Source organism: Callorhinus ursinus, unplaced genomic scaffold (assembly GCF_003265705.2).
Source record: "Callorhinus ursinus isolate GAN/ISIS: 27379988/994484 unplaced genomic scaffold, GSC_fseal_2.0 scaffold1, whole genome shotgun sequence".
NCBI classification, from domain to species: Eukaryota; Metazoa; Chordata; class Mammalia; order Carnivora; family Otariidae; genus Callorhinus; species Callorhinus ursinus.
Genome location: NW_027397063.1, coordinates 23513626 through 23535457, shown reverse-complemented (window position 1 = coordinate 23535457; position 21832 = coordinate 23513626). Strand labels below are relative to the sequence as shown.

Here is a 21832-nt window from a genome sequence, read left to right as displayed (position 1 = left end):
AAAGCACTAAATGAAAAATAAAGGAAGAAAAAGAATTTTATTTACTGTTGTATTAAAACAAACCCTTTGAAATGAGTAATTACGCATCTATGATGATGGTCATGTTGATAGCTTTTGAAATCATTCCACTTTTGAGGACTGCTATCCAGAAAGAAAGATGGAGCATGAGGCCATAGAGAGTTTAGTTTAAACTCTTGAATTTCTCCCGTTCCCAAGTCTATGTGCTACTTCTAAGAGGTTGTACGATTCTTTGCTTCAGTGATCCTCATTGCTTAAACCAGGCAAACTTGAGGGCATTATTAATCTTTCTACTCCCTTTGCAACTTTACAGAGAAAGCAGCTCTTATTACTGTCACAATTTTGTTTCCAAAGTGAATTTGTGACTGCCACCAGAATGATCATGTTCCCGTCACTGTGTCTGTCACAGGAAACCAGACTGAAAACAGACTTCCATACCACATCCATTCCCCAAGCCATCACATTTTATCTTTGCGGAGTTGAACTATTAAGAAAATCGAATCCCACTTTTGTTTGTCTCTCTTACAATAGGAACTAAAAAGACATTTAGTCTTCTCGTTTCCCTCAGCCCTGAGTGCTGGGCCTGTCTGACACAGGAAGCTGGACATTTAGATCTTAGTTCACACCTCACTGCACTCCTCTGCAGGCCACTCTTAGAGACCAGTTATTCTTTGAAGCTCTAGAAACAGTTGCTTTTCTGCCCTTTCAGCAACAGCTCTGTTAAAAGAAAAGGCAGATACCAAACATCTCTAAACCAGACGAGTGGGATTTCTCTGAAATCCCAGCCCTTTTCTGATAAGTGCATGTCCGTTTTTCTTCCTCTGATGTGAAATTACTCCATTCTCTCTATTTCATCACCTGTTTTATTTTTTTTAATTGTAAAATATGGTCTGATGAATGATGTTGCTATCTCTTTAGATTTATTGTTGGCATACAATAGGAATTGTTCAAATGAATCATCAAAAGGATGTGCATTCTCTTCTGTCCCGAAGAATTGTTATTTTGTCTGGTGCTTCCCATAAGTATTTATGCCTACTATATGATGAAGGAACGGAGTACTTCCTCATTAGGATTGATTAGCCACTGACAGCTCTGGAAGGCTGAGCCTTAAAGTCTGAGATTGACGTGAGACCAAGGAGACACAAAGGCAGAAAAAAAAAGACCCACACTGTCTTTTGGCTGACTTCATTGGTGCTAATGGGATGTTTCCTAGAGCCTCTGTTCTTGCTGCTAGTGAACCACATGCTTCGAACAAGCAGCTTTGCTGAAATATCTTGGGCACGACAGTTTAGATTGGCCCCTACTTAATGTCCCGATGAACTAGGAGTTGAATAGCAGTTATAACTTTCAGTGAGACAAGACACAGCTGTTGGAGGCTTGTCGAAGCTTTTGGGTTTCTACATACCCTGAGTGTGAATATTTATTCACAGGAAATAATAGTGATGCAGTTAACATGGAAGCGGACTAGGAGGCAGACACTGAATTCTCTCATATTCTCTGCATCAGTGGCAAGCCGGGCAACCCACAGACACATACCAGTAGATAGGCTGGGTGGTGGGGGTCATGCTCTACTCTTGCACTTCTCCCATGTCAACCATCACAAAATCCTACTTATTTTTGCCTTTTAAATATTTTCTTAACCCTCCCACCACCTCTCTAACCCTTGCCTCACTGCTTTTATTCAGGCTTCTGTCGTCTGTCAATCTCTATCCAATTTCCTTGCCTCCATCTTGTCCGATAGAACCCATTCTCCACAAAACAGGTTCATTTCCCTAAAACACAAATCTGAGCATCATACCCCATCTCTCCTGGGTAAGATCCAGAATACTTAACAGTGCTTCTCCTGGTCACTCAGTCACCTCTCACTACTCCCTTTAGTGCCGTACCACTGTATCGTTCATATGTATTTTCTTCATGCACGTACCACCATGTCGCTTACCTCTGGGCTTTTCTTTATGTTGGTCCCTTGGTCTAAAATGCCCTGTCCCCCACCTGCCATATCTTTTACTTGCTAATGACTCCTTCCGAGACAGCTCAGGTGAGCATCCTCAAGGAAGCAGGGCACACTGTCCTCACCCAAGCGCAGGTTACGGATTCCCCCATTCATGTACCCATTGGATGCTACTTACTTAATGTCCGCCCCACTTCACTCTGAGTTCCTTAGAAGAACACTTTGTTTGCTTTGCCTTCTCAGTCTTTGGGGCATCCTTGGCGCTCAGGTAGCATTTTCTGTGTGGGTGAATCAAGGGCTGCCCTGATACGTACCAATTGTGAGATCCTGGGCAAGTCCCTCAACTTGTCTGAATTTCAGGGTTCTCATCTGTTGAAAAACAAATGCACATGTAATGTAAACATCAGTGAGCTGATAGGAAATAGAATAAGAGGATTAACACAATATTTATATTCTCATAAAAGCGGTTTGAGGATTATGAAGTGCTTATGCAAGAGCAATTGTCGTTATGATTATTTTTCTCATCAGCTCCTTCCAAAACAATGAAAAATTCATCAGATTCTCAGTAATATTTATTTTGTCCATAGAGATTTGAATGTTTTGGTCACTGATTAATATAGTTTGGTCAGTGTTTTCTTTTTCTGCAAAGATAATTTTCTGTGGCTCCTTAATATTGAGATCTATCTTTGAAAATTAATTGGTCCTTAATATTTCCTTGGAAAGTCTTGAGGGCGACATCTTTTCTTTTTGTTTTCCTGCTACTGTTAGGAAACATTCCATAGAGTAGAATTAATAGCACATTCTGTTCTGACAGACTCACTTGGATTTAAATGCTGATTGTACAAGCTATTAAATCTTTGATTCTCAGTTTTCTTATTAGTCAAATGGGGGTGAAATGTCTCCCTCATAGGATTGCTGTGGGGATTAAATGAGCTAATAAATATGAAATGCTTAGAACATTGTGTGAAGCATTATTTATTGTTTTTAAAGATTTTATTTATTTATTTGACAGAGAGACAATGAGAGAGGGACAACAAGCGGAGGGAGCGGGAGAGGGAGAAGCAGGCTTCCCACGGAGCAGGGAGCCCAGTGCGGGGCTTGATCCCAGGACCCCGGGATCATGACCTGAGCTGAAGGCAGTCGCTTAACGACTGAGCCACCCAGGCATCCCTGTGTGAAGCATTTAAATGTTCAATAAAAGTAGAAGGAATGAAGGTGATATGAAGAAGGAGGATGAGGAGGAGGTCACTTCAGTGGTATATCTTTGTATGTGTCAGAATCAAAAATTCATGTAGCTTCAGTGCTCTTAGCTGCCTATCGCTAGCTTTATAAAAGGGTTCAGATCTGAGTCACAAGTGCATTTCCTAAAATATTTTACATAGTGACACAATAAACAATTTTCAATAAACAATGACTATCAAGGTGGTTAAAAAATGTTACTTTTGGGGAGTGTCTGGGTGGCTCAGTGAGTTGAGTGTCTGATTCATGATTTCAGCTCAGGTCATGATCTCACGGGTTGTGAGATCAAACCCCACATCAGTCTCTGCACTCACTGGCGAGTCCGCTTGGTATTCTCTCTCTCTCTCTCTCCCTCTGCCCCTCCGCCATCTCCATCTGTCTGTCTCTTTCTGTCTCTCTCTTCCTCCCTCCCTCCCTCTAAAAATAAATAAATAAATCTTTAGAAAATGTTAATTTTTATTCTAGTTGCTTTAGGGCAACAATGAGCAAGTGAAGTATAATACAAAAAAAATTCTGCATTTTGTTAAAAATACTTTTCATTTGTTTTAATTATGTGTATTTGATAAGTATTTGAGAACCAAATAATCAGTCTGGCTTCTTCGATTAAACAGATCCATAATTAACAAGATACCCTTAGATCTTTAAAATAGTTATTATCACTCCTGGTATGTTCAGTGCTGCTGAATTTCTTGATAGAATGGTTAATATTGAAAACCTTCACTGTTTCTCCCATAAATATAATCCATATATTGGAACAATTAAATTAACTAGATTTAAAAAACTGGATAGATGGTCTCCGCTAATAACGTTCATATGATCTAAAACCATAGTAGTCTTGACAATAGATCAGAAATCCTAATCCATTAAAGGAAATGCATCTTTGCGTGCATTTGTGCATTTCACCATTTTCTGAGATGTGAAATAGCAACTTTGAAGATAACCAAACCACATGTTAATCTCACACAATGTAACATAATGTGTGTGTGTGACATTTTTTTAATGAACCAGTAAATAATTGTTTCAGAATGTAAAATTAAAATGTAGGTAAAAAGTAAAGCAATATAGCTTTCTGTGGATTTTACTGCCAGGAGTAGGGGATAAACTTTAATAAACTTGCATTCAAAAACAAACTCTGGGGGAAAGGGGCCTATTCTGTAAATTTGTGGTTTCCTTAAATAGGGTTCACTATGTTTGGCTTTCTATCAGCATATAAGATCTTTGTGCAAGAGTCGTGTGACTTTTTAGAGCTCCTATGATTTCTAGGCATAAAGGAAGTAATGAGAAAAAAACTGGGCCCTTCAGTCCTAAATTTCCCTTCTTTGATGTAGACTTCATTTAAATCATTTGTTGGAACTGTTTGCTTAAATTGCTGATTTCAGAAAAGCCGCAGTATAATAGTACATTGTTTCTTCCCATTAATGTGGTTATTTGAGTCAAAGCCAAAACTAATGGTGTCAGGGGGCCTTTTTGCAGGTTCAAGTTAGGTTTACGATAATCCAAGATCCTGGTTAAGAACTGTGAGTTCATCAACATTTTGATGAAACACGTATTATAAGACCCCCAAAGCTTTACTTGATGACTTTGAGAACCTTGATATGTGTGTGCCATGTTTGCCAGACTCTGACAAGGTATGTAGCAGACGGGTTCTTTGGGGAATGATTCTTTCTGCAGTAAATAGTACTTCAGGGCTTGGGGAACATTTTATGTGTGTGTGTGTTTATGTACACCCCCCCCCACACACACACATATGAAGCACATGTCATTATATAACATATATATAAAACACACACATCACAATGTTAAATTTATTTACCACCTCCTGTATATATGTATTGTTCCTTTTACTGCTTAAGTCAAAAGTCTTACTCCAAATGCCTCCCTTCTAGAATCTGTCATGGTATTTTTGTGATTTGTTGTTGTTGTTTGTTGTGTGCTTAAAATAATGATTTTAAAAAACCCATAGAAGATTTGAGGGGCTGATGAGAAAAAGATTTGCGATTGTAAAACACAATCTCAAGAAAGAAAATGTGTGAGTAGAGACTTTTAAAGAATCCATGTTGCCAGTTGAGCTCTTTGTGAACAGGCTGAAAGTAAAATGCCATCAGCCAAGGGCTTTAATGAAGTCCCACTACAGAATTTAACAAGAGACTGATTTATAAGAATGGCTCTCTCGCCTAGCTGTTCTGATCCAGTGGCATAAATAGGATGCCGAGCTCTACTCCTGATGGTTTTTTTATGCTGTTGGATTTGACTGAGACCCAGCAGCATTATGGCCTATGATTCCTTTCCCTTTTTTTTCCCCCCATAGGAAGGATAAAGTAAAGAACTTCTTGTGTTCTCATAGCCTTCCAGAAATAGCCATTTTAACCCTAATGACTGTGGGAGATGTGACGTTCTCTTAGATTTCTTTCATTTATTCAAGAAGGTTTTGGATTGCTTTCAGTTATTTCAAACAAACTGATGTAAAATCTTAAACATTAACCTAAAGGAAAAGCAGTCACCACATGGCCTTCCTACGGAGAATGTGAAACACTCAATGCGTATGCCAAGTGCATATTTGAGGAAATAAGTACAGCAGTCAGCTTCAAGAAATAATTGATATGTAAGATGATTCTGTGACAAATAATGACACAGCCCCACACTAGTAAATAGCACATCCTGGGCTTTCCATTATCTTCTGAGCTTTCCTGTGATTTATTCATCTACATATCAGTTGGTGAGGTTGTCTCATCACCCAGTTATAGATGTAAAACTTAGTGACTCTCTTTAGCAACCTACATTCTGAAATAATGGCATCAATTTGGAAATATGTAATAGAGTTGTGTGAACCTATACCATCTGAATTGCTCACTCTGAGAATGAAATTTAGAGAAATAGTTATTTGCTCTAGTCATTGAGTGATAGCTCATTTTACAACATTAGATTCATTGCTAACAATCTCACATAACTTTAAAACATGGAATTATTGTATGATATTGCATGTGATATTGTGTATCACTTAATGTTAAGTAAATAATTGTAAGTCAATTCACATTGATATATTCTCTTTTATCCAGAGCTGTTAGGACGTAAAGTGTTTGAGACAATGCTTGTTTAAAAGAGAATAGTCATAAATAGAGTAATTGTAGACTACTTGACACTAAGGGCACCTTTTTTAAAAATGATAAACCCAGTGATAAATTATATATGCGAGATAATTGAAAATTTGACTTTTTATGCATTTGTATGAATTGATTTTTTTATTATTTGGTATATATCAAATATCTTACAGGTATATACAGTGTTAATTATGCTGAACAGTATTCATTCTTGTAGATTCACAAATCATTTCAGCATATTGCAAACATCAGGGTTAGCATTAGAATCATTACACTTTATAATTGTGTGGCAGCTGGTGTCCTTTAAATCTTATTTCAATAATTTGAACATACAATAGGCTTCCTTTTGTTTTATTGTTTTTAAGGATTTGTATAAATTGGAAGTTACTACTTTATATCACACCCAGAGTTTGCAAAACTGATTAAAATACCATGAGCACTTTAATTTGCTTGTAAACTATCATTCTCAGGACTTGATAAATAATGTGCCAGTATAAACACACCTGTAGAAAATACTAAAATAGGTATAAGACAAAATACAGCTGAGTAATTGCTTTATAACAGATTTATGAGGGTAGGAAAATCTATAAATGGTTGTTAAAGTGAGCTTTAGCTGTAGGACATTTATTTTGTGTGGCCAATGTTATTAGGAGAGAACTTAGAGCATTGCACAATTAAAGCTTAAAGATATGGCCATTTTACAAAGGTGCTTTTAAAGTTAACTTTGTGGATGGTGGAATACCCATTTCAGTGTACTTTTAGGTCATTAGTAAAGAGATGAGGTGTCCTCTTAGGTTCTTCCTTAGCCTTTTTATTCCCCTAAAACGTACTAAATTACTAAATATAATTGATAATAAGTAATTTTGCCCTGATTTTTAAGTTTCTTGGGAATAAATGTTAAATTATATAATTTCTGTGCCTGATTGAAGAGATTTTGAATGTTAGACATGAATGGGGACTTAGAAATAATTTACTTTAGCTCCGTTTTACAGAGGAGGAAACTGAGGTCAGAGATGTCTTGATATCCTATAGTAAACTGTGAACGTGTACATTTGATGCTTGACTACATACATTTGACATTTATAGTGGTCGTCCTAAAAGACTGCATCACATCACTTTTCAGAGATGGAATTGGCTGTTTTGACATTGATTTTCCATGAGAATGTAAAATATAACATGATTTGTTTCCTCCTTAAAACCTTTTTATATGTGTGAACCCTGCTCACATGTGAAAAGAGTAATTATATGTCCATGTTAATTTAATATACTAATACATGAATTGTGCATTTAAATAATTTTGAACTGGTGTGCAGTTGACATACGACATAGTAGTGGCAGGTGTACATGGTGATTTGATATTTGTCTATATTGCCACACGCTCACCATGAGAAGTCCAATTAACATCTGTTACCATACATAATGGCCTGTGTTTATTATTATTATTAATACATAGTAATTTTTTTCTTGTAATGAAGATTTTTAAGATTTACTCTCTTAGCAATTTTTACCTATGCAATATTATTAACTATTATTGCCATGCCGTACATTATAGCCCTATGACTTATTTATCTTTTGGAAATTTGGACCTTTTGACCCCCTTCACCTTTTTCTCCTACCCCTTACCCTTGCCTCAGGCAAACACCAATCTATTTTCTGTGTCTGTGAGCTTGGTATTTTTTGTTGCATGTTTGTTTTAAATTCCACATATAAGTAAGATCATAGAGTATTTGTCTTGCTTTCTCTGACTTATTTCACTTTGCATAATGCCCTCAAGGTCCATCTGTGGTGTCTCACATGGAAGGATATCTTTTTTTTTTTTTATGGTTGAATAATACTCCATTGTATATATACCACAATTTATCTATTCATGTTGGTCACTTAGGTTGTTTCCATATCATGGCTATTTGTAAATAATGCTGCCAGTGAACATGGGGATGCATATATATTTTCGACTTAGTGTTTTTGTTTTCTTTGGGTAAATGCCCAGAAGTGAAATTGCTGGATCGTAGGGTAGTTCTAGTTTTAATTTTTTGAGGAAACTACATATTGTTTGGCATAGTGGCTGTACCAATTTACATTCCCACCAACAGTGCCCAAGGGTTCCCTTTTCTTTACATCCTCGCCAACACTTGTTATTTCTTGTCTTTTAGGATAATAGCCATTTTAACAGGATGAGGTGATATCTCATTTTGATTTGGATTTGCGTTTCCCTGATGATGAGTGACATTGAGTATCTTTTCAGGTGTTTGTTTGCCATTTGTAGGTCTTTTGAAAAATGTCTGTTCTGATCTTCTGTCCACTTTTTTATTAGATTTTTTTCTATTGAGTTGTATAAATTCTTTATGTAGTTTAGAAATTAACCCCTTATCAAGTATATGATTTGCAGATATTCCCCTCCACCCTTCAGTAGTTGCTTTTTTATTTTTTGATGATTTCCTTTGTAAATAATTTCTTATCAGAAGTTATTTGGTGTAGGTCATGGGGCCAAAACAGAACCAAAATTATATTAGAATAAGGTTTATTAACTCTTTTAACACAGAAGTCATAAAATGTAGTAAAAAGAGGAAGGATTTTAACAGCTGGACAGACCTGAATTTCAGTCCTCCATTTCTTTCTTTTTTTTTTTTTTAAAGATTTTATTTATTTATTTGACAGAGAGAGACACAGTGAGAGAGGGAACACAAGCAGGAGGAGTGGGAGAGGGAGAAGCAAAGCAGGCTTCCCGCGGAGCAGGGAGCCCGATGTGGGGCTCGATCCCAAGACCCTGGGATCATGACCTGAGCTGAAGGCAGACGCTTAACGACTGAGCCACCCAGGCGCCCCTCAGTCCTCCATTTCTTACCTGATGTATGACCTTTAAAAAGTTACTTAATCTTAAAAAAAAAAAAAAAGGAGAGAAAGTTACTTAATCTTCACTTTCTTCCCTTTGAAAAATAGCATATTGGACACTACCCTACAGAGTTGCTGGGAGAGTTTCTAGTGTATGAACTAACACGTAGTTCGCTAAGTGATGGCTCTTTATTTAACTGAGATGTAGAAAGGTTATGTGATTTATTCAGGATAGACCTGATTAATTCTGGAGAGGATCTTGATCTGGTTCAGTTGAGTAATTGTATCATTATTCCATTATGTACCTCAACTCTAGACCCTTTATGAAATATGCCATTTGAGGGTAGGCTTCCAGATTTTCAAATGAACAAGTTCTTGAGCACTTTCTATATACAAAACAGTATGCACAGATAACTAAGACCTGGGTCCTGCCTTATCATAGCAAGTGAAGAAGAGAGATAGACACAAAAAACAACAGTATTAGCAGAATGTAAAAAGTGGATTTGTAAAAGGACGGCGAAAGTACTTTCAGATGGGAACATGACTGTCATTTGTTACTCTTTCAACAGATATTTACAATGGGAGTAATGTTCTCAATTTGGTTAATTCTAGAGAAAGAATGGCAATGAAAATAATTAAATCCTTACCCTCATGGAGCTTATAGGCTAGCTTGGGAGATAGACATTTATAGAATAATTACATAAATGTATAATTTTAAGCTATAAGAAGTGCTATGGGAGGAAAATTGAGGTTGCTGTGAGAATATATGGCATTGTGGATAAGATTTAGTGTCAGATTTAGTGGGGAGTGCCTTGGAGATCTGTTTTTTGAGCTGAGAGCTAAGGTAAGTAGGAATTAACTAGGTAAAGCCTCGGGTGGGGTGGGGAGAAGGGATCCCTGGATACAACATACACAGGACCAGAGGTAAGATGATGCATGGTAAACTCAAGGACACAAAGAAGGCCTCTGAGGCTACGTTAGGGAGGTGAAAGGGGACCGGTGATATGAGAAGACACTGAAGAGCAGTGGCCAAGGTAAGGATTTTCCTCTCTATTTGAGGAGCAATGGAACCATATTGAAAGATTTTAAGCAGAAACATACTACAATCCAGTTAGTTTACTTTGGTCTTGTTTTTAAGCATTCTTGCCACATTGTGAGATTGGATTGGAAAAAAAGCAAAGCAGTAGTTCAGCTGAGCACTGTTGGAGACCTTGGGCCAGAGTGGTGGTAGCAGAGTTAGAAAGAGGGAAATGAAATGCACAAGGAGTTTGGAAATAAAAGCTATAGGGTTTGGTAATGAATTGTACATCTCCAGGAGGAGGGAGAAGAAAGATCCAGGTTTCTGGCTTTCTAAACTGACTTAGGGAGTATTAACATCAAAATTATGATCCTGAGGTCCTATGTCAGGTGGCACACATATGGTCATAGATTGTCAGGTAGTTGCATTTCAATTTCAGGCTCTTTAGTAGGCAAATAACTGAGTTGTACCATTTAATAACTGCTTTCAGAACGGGCACGTGGGTGGCTCAGTTGGTTCAGTGTCTGCCCTTGGTTCAGGTCATGATCTCAGGGTCCTGGGATCAAGTCCCGCTTTGGGCTCCCTGTTCAGCCAGGAGTCTGTTTCTCTCTTTCCCTCTCCTTCTGCCCCTTCCCCTGATCATGTTTTCTCTCTCTCTCTCTCTCTCTCTCTCTCATGAATAAATAAAAAATATTTTAAAGAAAAGTGTGGCCTTTTTTAGAAGTGGAAGGAAAAGAGAAAAGTATTAACTTTTTCTGAGTATGATACGTCAGGCATTGTGCAACTTACTTTGTGTATATTTGTGGGAAAATAATTCTTCACAACTATTCTGTTAAACTTCCAATTTGAACAGCTAATCTATAGCACGATTTCTCATTCCTGGCACTGTTAACATGTGGGGTTGGACCATTCCTTGTGGCCCGCAGCTGTCTTGTGCTTTGTCAGATGTTTATCAGCATCCCTGGCCTCTCTCCATTAGATGCCAGTGGCACCCCCCCTTCAGTTGTGACAACCAGACTTGTCTCCAGAAAAGTGATCCTCAAGGAATGGGAGATATTTGAGTGGAGGGGAAAAGTTCATAGCATTTTATGTATCTATTAAATATATTCTAAAAATGCCCCTTTTCATCACTCTATTTTTATGTCTGAGAAGTTGAAAGACATAATGACAGGCTTTTAAGTTAAACTCAGTCTTTTCCCCCAAAAGAAATCACACCTAGTATTAAAAAATCCCAAGTGTTTTTAATTGTTAGAGATATTATCATTCATGAGGATCTATGCATGTAATTTCTCCAGCGTAACAGTGACGGGGTTCTGTCAGTTCAAAGGTAGTTATCTTCACTACTGAGTGTTCCTCTGTTTTAATAAAAGTGCATTTCTTCCCAAAAGAGTCTCATAACTCACTATTTTACTTCATTCACCTTCTTCTGGAATGTGGTGTTTACAATCCTAGTCTGTCAGATTTATTAATTGAGCCCTGCTAGTCAATGAAAAAAAATGATATGAGAATAAAAAAAGAATCACATCAATTTAAAGATTCATTAGAATTTAGTTACTAATAATGAAAATTAGTATCTGTGAATTAGGAGAATTCCATAGTCATTTAGTAATAGGATTGGTTTTACCATAGATAAATTTGCTTAACTATGAAATCTTTTATAGAGTTATTCTAGGAGTTTAGAATACTTAAATTATTTTAGACTCACATACTGTGGCAGTCTTCTGTCATTACATTTCAAAACAATTATATCGCCCATTGCTAACAGTGAAGAATCTTAATACTTTATCTTATAAGGATAAACTTGAATATATTTGCCATTATTCTTCAAAAATTGAGATCTTGGTGTGAAAGTTTCAAAAATTTAATCATTGTTGCATTAACTATGTAAATATTTTCTTGGAATTTTCTTATATCTTCTGGATTTATCGTATGAGCTATGTGTATAAAGTACTTCATCAACGTAAGGTAATACTAGCTGAAAAGAATATTTTTGAGGACATTTCCTAGTAGAGTATATGTTTGTATATACATAATCTGAAGGGAAAATATTGGGAGTATTTCCCAGAGGGATATATCCATCATCCTGCTTTGCCTCTGAATTTCCATACTCTTAAAATCATAGCATATAAAGCACTTTAAGAGTCAACTACTCTGTTCCTTTACCAGACAGGGTTATAGCTAAACTGTTGTGGCCAAATGGAAATAAATCCCATCTTGAAAGACCTCTGGAGACATCACAGTTGGCAACCAATTCATGGTTCAGTGACCTTTACTGTTAACTGCTTCTTTTCTGTACTTCCCCTAAGTCACTCATGCTATTATTTAGGCCCATTATCTTCTTGTCTTCTAGCTTAGTAGTTATCAAGATTGGCTGCTCCCAGTATTTATTAGACCTAATCTGAAGACTTAAAGTATCTATAGAGCTACCTTATTTTCTCAGACCAAAAAAAAAAAAAACAAAAAAACCCCTCTTTCTGTAGGTTCTGTATATTTTTTTAGACATTTATTATCTTTCTGACTCTTCTCTCCTGTATATAACAAGCAGATAGAAGAAAGCTTCCCTCTGTCCCTCCTTCCTTCTTTCCTTCTTTCATTCCTTCCTTCTATTTTTGCTTCTCTTAGCTTCTTATTTATACCTAAAGATTATTGTCTGAACAATGTATATTCTTAGAAGATTTTAAAGTAATTAAACAGCTGGGGGGCCCTTTGATGTCACATTCAAAAAAGGAAGAAAGTCTCTTATTCTGAGTTTGTGTGTGAGAGAGCGAGGGAGGGAGGAAAGGTGGGAGAAAGGGAAAGAGAAAGGCTAAATTCTTCCATTTTAAACTTTTTAAAAAAAGTATTAGTCAAGTATGTAATATTTGTGTATCTCCAAATAGTTTAAAGAAAGCTGTCTTTTTTCTTTTTTACACAATCAGGAACCAGAGTTTTAAAATTATATAAACCCCACCAAGATAACATAATCTAGGTGAAAGCAGTGTGTTTTTTAAGCAAACTCAGCCTTGTGCCAAATTCTCTAATCCCTCACCCCTTTCCAAACTCCCTCAAATATAAAAAATTTAGAGATGTTACTGAGGATGGATTGTAATCTGCATAATGTTGCCATGTTAAAAAAATAGCAAGTTTTAACCTCTTAAAAATACATATTTACTTTTTGAGTTTATTTTACTTCCTACTTAACATATTTACCATAACAGTAATTGTGTGGAAATACAATTTGTTCTTGCCTTTCAAAAGAGTATTATTCAGGGGGCACCTGGGTGGCTCAGTCGTTAAGCATCTGCCTTCGGCTCAGGTCATGATCCCAGGGTCCTGGGATCGAGCCCCGCATCGGGCTCCCTGCTCAGCGGGAAGCCTGCTTCTCCCTCTCTCACTCCCCCTGCTTGTGTTCCTGCTCTCGCTCTCTCTCTGTCAAATAAATAAATAAAATATTTTTTTTAAAAAGAGTATTACTCAGTTTATAATGATTTCAAGTATGAAGTGATGACAATTGGCTCACCCTTAAAAAATGATCACATTACTTTTTTTTTTCCAAAAAGGTGAACTTTTCAAGAGGTTTTAAGCCTATTGTCTTCTTATCTGTTAATTTTCCATGTCTTTTTAAGGCTATAGCTAATGATTTTTAAAGATTTTTTTGATATAAGCAATTATTTTAGTAAGTTTTAATACATAGGTAGTAATTATTTTAATGGTAATGGTTTTAGGGAAACATTTTATGAGTTTAAATGTAAAACCAAATACCTTTTATGCCCTGTTGCGTATAGTTCTCCCCAAACTGGTTAACCAGAAGGAAAATGTATACAGAGACTTGAATTTAGTCAAGAAGCCTTGAATTTAGTTGAGAAGGCAGTCTTTGGTTAGTCATCTGTGACCTTGAGAAAGTTACTGAACAATTTAGGTTCCCATTTTCTCATGCAAAAAGGATAGGGTTAGACTGATAAGTTCTAAGGTCACTTCCAGTGCTAACATTTTATAGTTTTATTGTTTTATTAGCGATAGAGACAGACAGGCTTTTCCTCTTTCTTAACGAGAAAAGGGAGTTGGGGTAGAGGTTCTCCTAGCCTTTAAAGTAGAAAGAAAAGAAATGGACAAGAGTTAGGGGAGTGTGGGAGTGAGGCCGCCCATAAACCACAGTTTTCAGAGGATAATGAATGAACGTGACCCAAATTACTCTGCTTTTCTCGGCTTCTTTCTGGACATACCTAACTGGACAATAATGGGCCCTGATTGTTGTGTAGAAGGTCCCTGATGTCTGTATGGAAAGAAAATTCTTTGACCTGACCCTGAGAGAAGTATGGTAAAAGAGGAAATCTGAGAAAAACTTAAAGAAATTTCTATCATTTATTCTTGAGAAGAGAAAGTTTAGAATGATCATTCCTTCAAGTGAGTAAAAGGATTTTATATGGAGGATATTAATGGCATGTATTTGTTTCCTGAAGCTAGAATAAATAAAAAGTGGGGTTAAATTGTGACAGGCAGGTTTTCATTTAGATAAGAGACATCATTTCCTGATAATCATGGTTGTTAAAAGCTTAAATGATCATGCAAGATAGGGTACTCTAAAAACCTCTGATGCTTTGGAAGCTTCTGTGTTAGATGTTGTTCTTAGATAACTTTATGAAATATTTTCCACTTGTCATTTGTCATTGATGTGATATGCAAATACATCAGCCAGAAGTTCTTGAATACACTGGGTTTTAATTAATGAAAGATTCAACTCCTCTGGCTTGATCCCTGGTAAAACCTCTAAGCAGGGAAAAGCACTTTTAAAACTTTAAATGATCTGCTTCCTCATAATTTTCTTGTTTCTAACATGTTGGATATTTTTGAGATGTTTCAGGAATTTTAAATTACTAAAAATATATGACTCGAAAATCTTGAGGAATCATTCCTGTAGTCTCTTGACTTTTAAATAAGGCTTACTCTTAAAACAACAACAACAAAAAACAAATAAATAAGGCATACTCTTAACTGTATCTATCTAATATCAATTTTATTTTCACAGGTTATCCCAAAAGATACTTCTATAACCTTTTGCTTTTTCAAAGCAAAATTTTATTGCTACAGTTTCTCAGGTTCTCTTTTTGGTAGTTTCTAAATATTTCTTCCTGTCCTTTAAAAGACAGACCTAATTCTCAGACTTTCTCTCTGCTCACAAGGAACATACTAAGCACTGTTCAGGAGGGGAGAATTCTTTTAAAATAATCATTTGGTTAGAACTCTTGAAGAATAAATTCATAGAATGTTTATTTCTCTTTCTTCTGATAATACATTATTTGACTCTATTATATTATTTACCAGTTAGCATGAATTGACACCAATCATGAAATCTATTAAAAGAATCATTTAAGAAATTTCAAAAAAAAAGACAGTATCTTGAAGGGTTCAAAAACCCTGTTTTCAAGTCTAGGTAGCATAGCCGTTGATCATGCCTAAGTAAGTTGAGGAAAGGGTTTTTTGTTTGTTTTGTTTTGTTTTGTTTTTTAACTTTCCTTGCCTGAGCACACGAAATATTATACCTAAATTTTTTTCTTTAGAGTGAAAAAAGAAAGACAAATTATTTCACTCATGAAGGGAACACTCATTGAAATGTGTTAGTGAGTTACCTTTAAATTTTGCTTACGTGGTTACAATAGGCAAGAGAACGTTTGTCTCTTCTATTTCACTTTTATTTTTTTTTATTATTCTGTATTTTATTTAAAGCATACATCTTTATCCTTCTACGTGGACTACGGAGCATGCCCATAAAGCAAAAGCAAAGCAACATAAATTGAGCTTGAATATATTACTTCATACCATACATTGTACCAAAATGTCCTGTGCTCCCATCAGACACCCGAGCTTTCCCCACTCCCTTGTGTTTTATTTTTCCCTGGTGGCAGGCGTTAAGGAAATGTAATTTCTGATTCAGCCCGGGAAATAACTTGAGAAGGCTGTTTATGGTCTGATGGAAGTCTTTTTATTGCGTTCTGTTTTGTTGTTGTGTTGTCACTATTTTAAAATTGTACCATTTCACAATAGCAGATGTGCTCAGCATAGTTTATTTAAACTGCAGGAATGTATATCAGGTTAAATTAATTTTGATTTGCTTAAAGACGTGGGAGTTATTTATTGAGTCAAATGTATTGTGGCTTATATGGGGCTATATGAAAAGGTTCTGCATTTGGCAGTTATTACCTTTGTTTCTAAAAGAGCAAAACAAACCAGTCATTTTCCCGTATTTAAAGTATGTATCGGGGCACCTGGGTGGCTCAGTTGGTTGAGCAACTGCCTTCGGCTCAGGTCATGATCCTAGAGTTCGGAGATCGAGTCCCACATCGGGCTCCCTGCTCTGCATGGGAGTCTGCTTCTCCCTCTGACCCTCCCCCCTCTCATGTTCTCTCTCGCTCTCATTCTCTCTCTCAAATAAATAAAATCTTTTAAAAAAATGAAGTGTGTATCACTTGAAAATTATATTAAAATGCCCAGTGTTTCAGCCTTGAAAGCAGATAATGTGATTATGACGTCATTAGATAGGTTTATGAAGTTTTATCTGTTTGTCACATTTTTTCTATGTGGCTTAATTAAAATTCTGCAAGGATTTAGGTGTAACATCTTTTAATAACCTCGCTCCTCAGCCTGCAGTGGTGGACCAGCAGCACCTGAGTGCTTGTTAGAAATGCAAAATCTGAGGCCACACTCCTGGCCTATGGAATTATAATTTGTATTTTAAATTACAGGTCTTAGGGTGATTTATGTGCTTACTCAAGTGTGAGAAACATGGATTTGATAGAATATCATTGGTAGCACGAACCTTTTAAAAATTAATCTGATGGTGGAGTTGTATGATTTAATACTGCTTTATCTTTGATTAAGATGCTTGATTTCTCTTCTAAATAGCATTAGCAGTTAAGATTTATAGTGTTTTTAAACCCATTACATATGTAGTTATCTAACCCTGTCAAATGTAGTCATTGAAACGTGTTTTATAATTGTACGGCTATCATCCATTGTAGTTCTGTCATTTAATCATAGTAGAGATTTTAAGACTCATTTCTATTTTTCTTCAGTTACTCATGATTATACTTAAAATGCTAACGAATGTTCATTCATGGACCGTATGAGCCAAATATTAACGTGTTCTTTATTTTACTTTAAAAGAAATATCATTGTTAAGTCAAATCTTATTACTTTTTCTGTTTTGTTTCTGTTTATTTTTTATTTATTTCATGTTTTCTTTTTTTTGTTTTGTTTTAGTTGGGTCTGGTAAGTTGACATTTTATTGGCCATCTTCTAATCACCGTGTCCCTGTGACTGGAACTTCTCTTCCCCTTTCCATCCATACCCTTCCATGTCCTTCAACCAATCAGCCTCCATGTTTCACTTGTCATTGGCCACAAAGACAGACTGCACAGAATAAAGTCTGCAGGAAGTATGGGTAACTGTGACAAAGAGTAAAGGTAACGGGGTTGCTAACTTTATGTCTTATTAAATGATGTGTGATCTGCATCCTTTTATTTTCTTTTCTCTCCCTAATTGAGTGATAAAATAAGGGATAGGACTATATTGTGGTTAAGTACTTTTTCAATTATATTTCACAAGATAAACAAACAAAAATAGGTGCGCACAGAATGACTTGGGTTTTTTTTAATCCAAAATATGTTTATGAATTCATGTCTGTCAATCTGAGCTTTTGTAACTATTCTTCAGTAATGGTCATTCAAAGTCCTGTTGATGAATAACCTTGCACTTAGGGCTGTATGCATTCTTTTTCATTTCTGTGTGTCAGGCTCATTTCATTTTATGTAAGAAACAATTGCATGATGTTTCCAAAATTTATTGAAGTTTGCTCTGATAAACATTTGTCCTCACATAAATAGTCATTAGGTTTCTAAGTACTTTCATGATCAGTACATTGGGGAAGGTACATTCACCCTTTAAAAAAAATGCTGGAACAATATTTTTGGAGAATTTCACATGAGGATGCTAAGTGGTATGCCAGGAAATAATTTGACCTTAGGAAAAGCTCCATATTTTTTTAAGTGAAAGAGCTACAAAGTCTAAAAGTGTTCAGACTAATACAGATAGGATGGATTGTTCAATAATGGTGACACAACAAGGGACTATTTGAAAAAAATAGCTTTCTAGATGCTACCCTATATGTAAAAATATATATGGATTAATATTTAAACATAAAAAAGTAAAGACAAAAGTATAGGATGAAAATGGAGGTGAATGTTTACATAATTTATTACATATTATATAATCTATATCTTATTGATAGAATGAATACCAAAAATGCTTAACCAGATTAGAAAGACTGTCAACAAAATGAAAAAATATATCTACAATATATATGAGAAATGGATAAAATTTTTGCCTGTCAATAGTTCTTAGAAATAAAAAAGATAAGCATAGGAATACAATATTCACAACAAATTAGGATATCAGTGACAGGGTAATGTGAAGGGGAGGCGTCAGTTGAAATCGTCTTGAATACAATTGGGAAGGACGTTAATGTCACTACTGTTTTTAATAGTGAAAATTGGAAACAAATCCAAATTTAAAAACAATAGCTTGGTTAAGTAATTTAAGTCATTCGTATATGGTTTATTAAACAGTTATTGAGATGATATTGTAGAAGAACATTTTAAAATACTGTGGTCCAATTTGCCTGGTTGAATTATGGGTAGCTCTTCTTCTTTTCTTTGCTTGTCTAATTTTCTAAATTTTCCACACTGACCATATATGACATTAGTAACATGGTTATGTATTTTTAATTATAGCAAGTTTAAATGTCGCCTTTGAAAAGTGTTCCAACATTATATCATAAATATCAGGTGGATGGATGTGATGAATGGCCTTCTCAATCTAAAAGGGTGGATGATGGTGATAGCTAGATTGATAGATAGAGGCCCATTTAATCCATTTCCATTTTCGTAGAGATATATTTATATCAAATATTTAACATACATGTAGAAAAGGATTTTTTCAAGTTATATTTCTAAGACATACCTTGTGGCTGATGTCACTGTTGTTGTTGGCTCAAGAATATGCCTGCAAAATACAGTAAATTCATTTCCAGGCAGATATCCTGTGTGGAAGGATTGCTGCAGGGTAAATACAGTTAGCATAAGGGTTTGTGTCCCTCGTTCTCAAGTAAGTCTTTGAGGTTGGAGGAGACCTGGCATTTTATAAAAGAAACATGGGTTCTGGCACATGCTATTAGACATGCTTCTGAGATTTAGGAAAGAGACCACCCAAAGTTTATACTTCGCTGAGTGGTCTGAACATTTATATTTTCCTACTCAAATTCCCTGAATATTGGAAAAGTCATATTCTCCCAGTCATTTAATTAATCATTTGTTTTCCTTTTATTGAAACAAACCAACTCTCTTCTGGAGGTAGTTTATTATCCAGTCAATCCTTTCAATTTCTTGATCTGATTTCTACCTCAACTATTCTAGCCCCTAACCAAGGAATCAAATGCTCCTGTATGGATGTATATGGAGGAAAATCCCCAGGCAATGATACACATGTCTGTTATTATACCTGGATAATGATAGTGTTGGCTAAATTCATGAGTAACCCACTCAATTACAATCAGAGTTTTAAAAAATTATAAGCTAGAACTTCGGCGTTACCAAATTGAACCTAAACTGTATCCCCTGACTTCATATTTTCTTCCCTATAAGTTACAGGACATTTGAAGGCATTTGACCTAATTTTTCAGGTCTCCTATAATTTTCTAGTCAAATGGTATAATTTCTACCAAACCTCAATTAAAAATAAAAAGCGAGTATGGAAGAAATCACACTAATCTAGAAGTTAGGAGATCTAATTGCTTTCTTCAGTTTTGCCACTATGCAATCTGCAGCAAGTTCTGTTACATCTCTCTCTCTCTCTCTCTCTCTCTCTCTCTCTCTCTCTCTTTTTAAGAGGCTTACATTTCAAACGAGAGATTTACAAAATTTATATATAATATATATTATAAATATTTGTATATATGTCTTAGATGCAATTGCCTAGACAGTACTGATCAAGAGAAAAGTACCTTTTCAAACCCTTCGCTTCATTAACAAAGAAATTAGTGGTAGCATTTGTGGTCATAATCTAAATATAATTTTTGGTTCATATTCCCTTGAAGACATTATCCCAAGTGACTCATATAAGTAACTAAAAGTAATTTTAAGGAAAAGGTTTAAAATAACAGAACAGTCTTAAAAAGTGGATTGGAAGAACCCTCTCCTGTATAAACTGTTAAATACCTGGCTTGAAATGTTCACTTCCATTTGAACTGAGACAAGAGAGGAGAATAATTAGGTGTTTCAGACAGCTGATAAGAAATGCATTTGAAAAGTGTAAACAGTAGGTAAAAAGACTTACATTCAGTGCACATTTTTCTAAGCATAAAGCATGGCCCCCAAACAAGCTTTCCCCCCACTCCCAAAGTGACTCCATCAGCACACCTAATGTTTTCACCTGCCATTGCGCTCAATGTAACTGACACAATTTTCTGACACTCTATTTACTGCGGGATGAAGTGGCCATTTAAGTCTGTATAAATCAAACAGTTTGGACAAAGCTGGCAGTATTTATAATGTCAGGATGAGCAGATGTTTCGAATTTGCCCTCATTTCCATATATATTCTGTTGGAACATGCCCTTGCCTATGTAAATGAAGGAGGCATTTGACTCTACTATTGCTTTAAATTCATTTCTATTCAAGTAATTGGACTGAAGATTCTAAATGGTTATAATTTTCATGGTAGCATTTCAGGAGCTTTTGAGTTCAATTAAAGTAATTTTAGGGCCTGCTTACATCAGGAGATCCTTGGGTGTATGATTAAAGTCCATTCACCTTTAAGCAGCTCTAAATGAGAAAAGATATTTATTCATACAAATTTCAGGTGTACTCTGAAGGTAATGGGTCAAATTGCAGCTCAAGAATTCTTTTTAATGTGGAGGTTAATCTTAAAAGGTCAGCTGATTAAAAAAAAAGACCTCTGCACACACAAAAAAATCCTATTTCTTTCTATAAATATGCACTTAACAATTTAGCTTCAATTAAATTAAGGATGAGAATGGGCACATTATATCTTATAGTGCATAATGAGATACATAAAATAATGGCAGCACTTGGGATATCAGCAAATTGTCTCAATTAGGTTAATAACTACATGGTTTTAATTCCAATAATTTGTTTCATATCCTTTAGAACCTCCACACTTTGTTGTGAAACCCCGTGACCAGGTTGTTGCCTTGGGACGAACTGTAACGTTCCAGTGTGAAGCAACCGGAAATCCTCAACCAGCTATATTTTGGAGAAGAGAGGGGAGTCAGGTAAGACCTTATTCTAATATTTCAGTCAGCAAAGGTGGGTGCGGGATATATAAGAAAGCCCAAAATGTTAGTCATATAGCTGTTCCTTTAAGAGAACTGAAAAATCTCTGAATGCCCTAGAAAATTTCAACTATGAGAGAGAATACAAAACTTCCTTCATTGTTATAAGGCTAAAAGCAATTTTCCCTTCCTAGTTTTGGTACATAGGGTGGTATATTGCATAGTAATTATCATATTAAATTTATCTTTATTTCCAATTCAGCCACATTAAAAAAAAACTACACTTTTTCTCAACATAATTTAATTATTATTTCGATTATTCAGTTATCTGTAATTGTTTTTTTTTTTAAAGATGTA

The 21832-nt window shown here is 35.6% G+C and overlaps 1 protein-coding gene across 9 annotated transcripts in view; it reads left to right on the top strand.

Moving 5' to 3' along the window:
* The window catches only part of ROBO1 (roundabout guidance receptor 1), a 1122251-nt gene that overhangs the window by 1020236 nt on the left and 80183 nt on the right, over nucleotides 1–21832 (top strand). For all 9 annotated transcript variants that reach the window (XM_073892039.1, XM_073892029.1, XM_073892010.1 and 6 more), the window contains one exon: nucleotides 21351–21475. In XM_073892039.1, the coding sequence (XP_073748140.1) occupies nucleotides 21351–21475 (125 nt within the window). The remainder of the gene's footprint in view (nucleotides 1–21350; nucleotides 21476–21832) is intronic.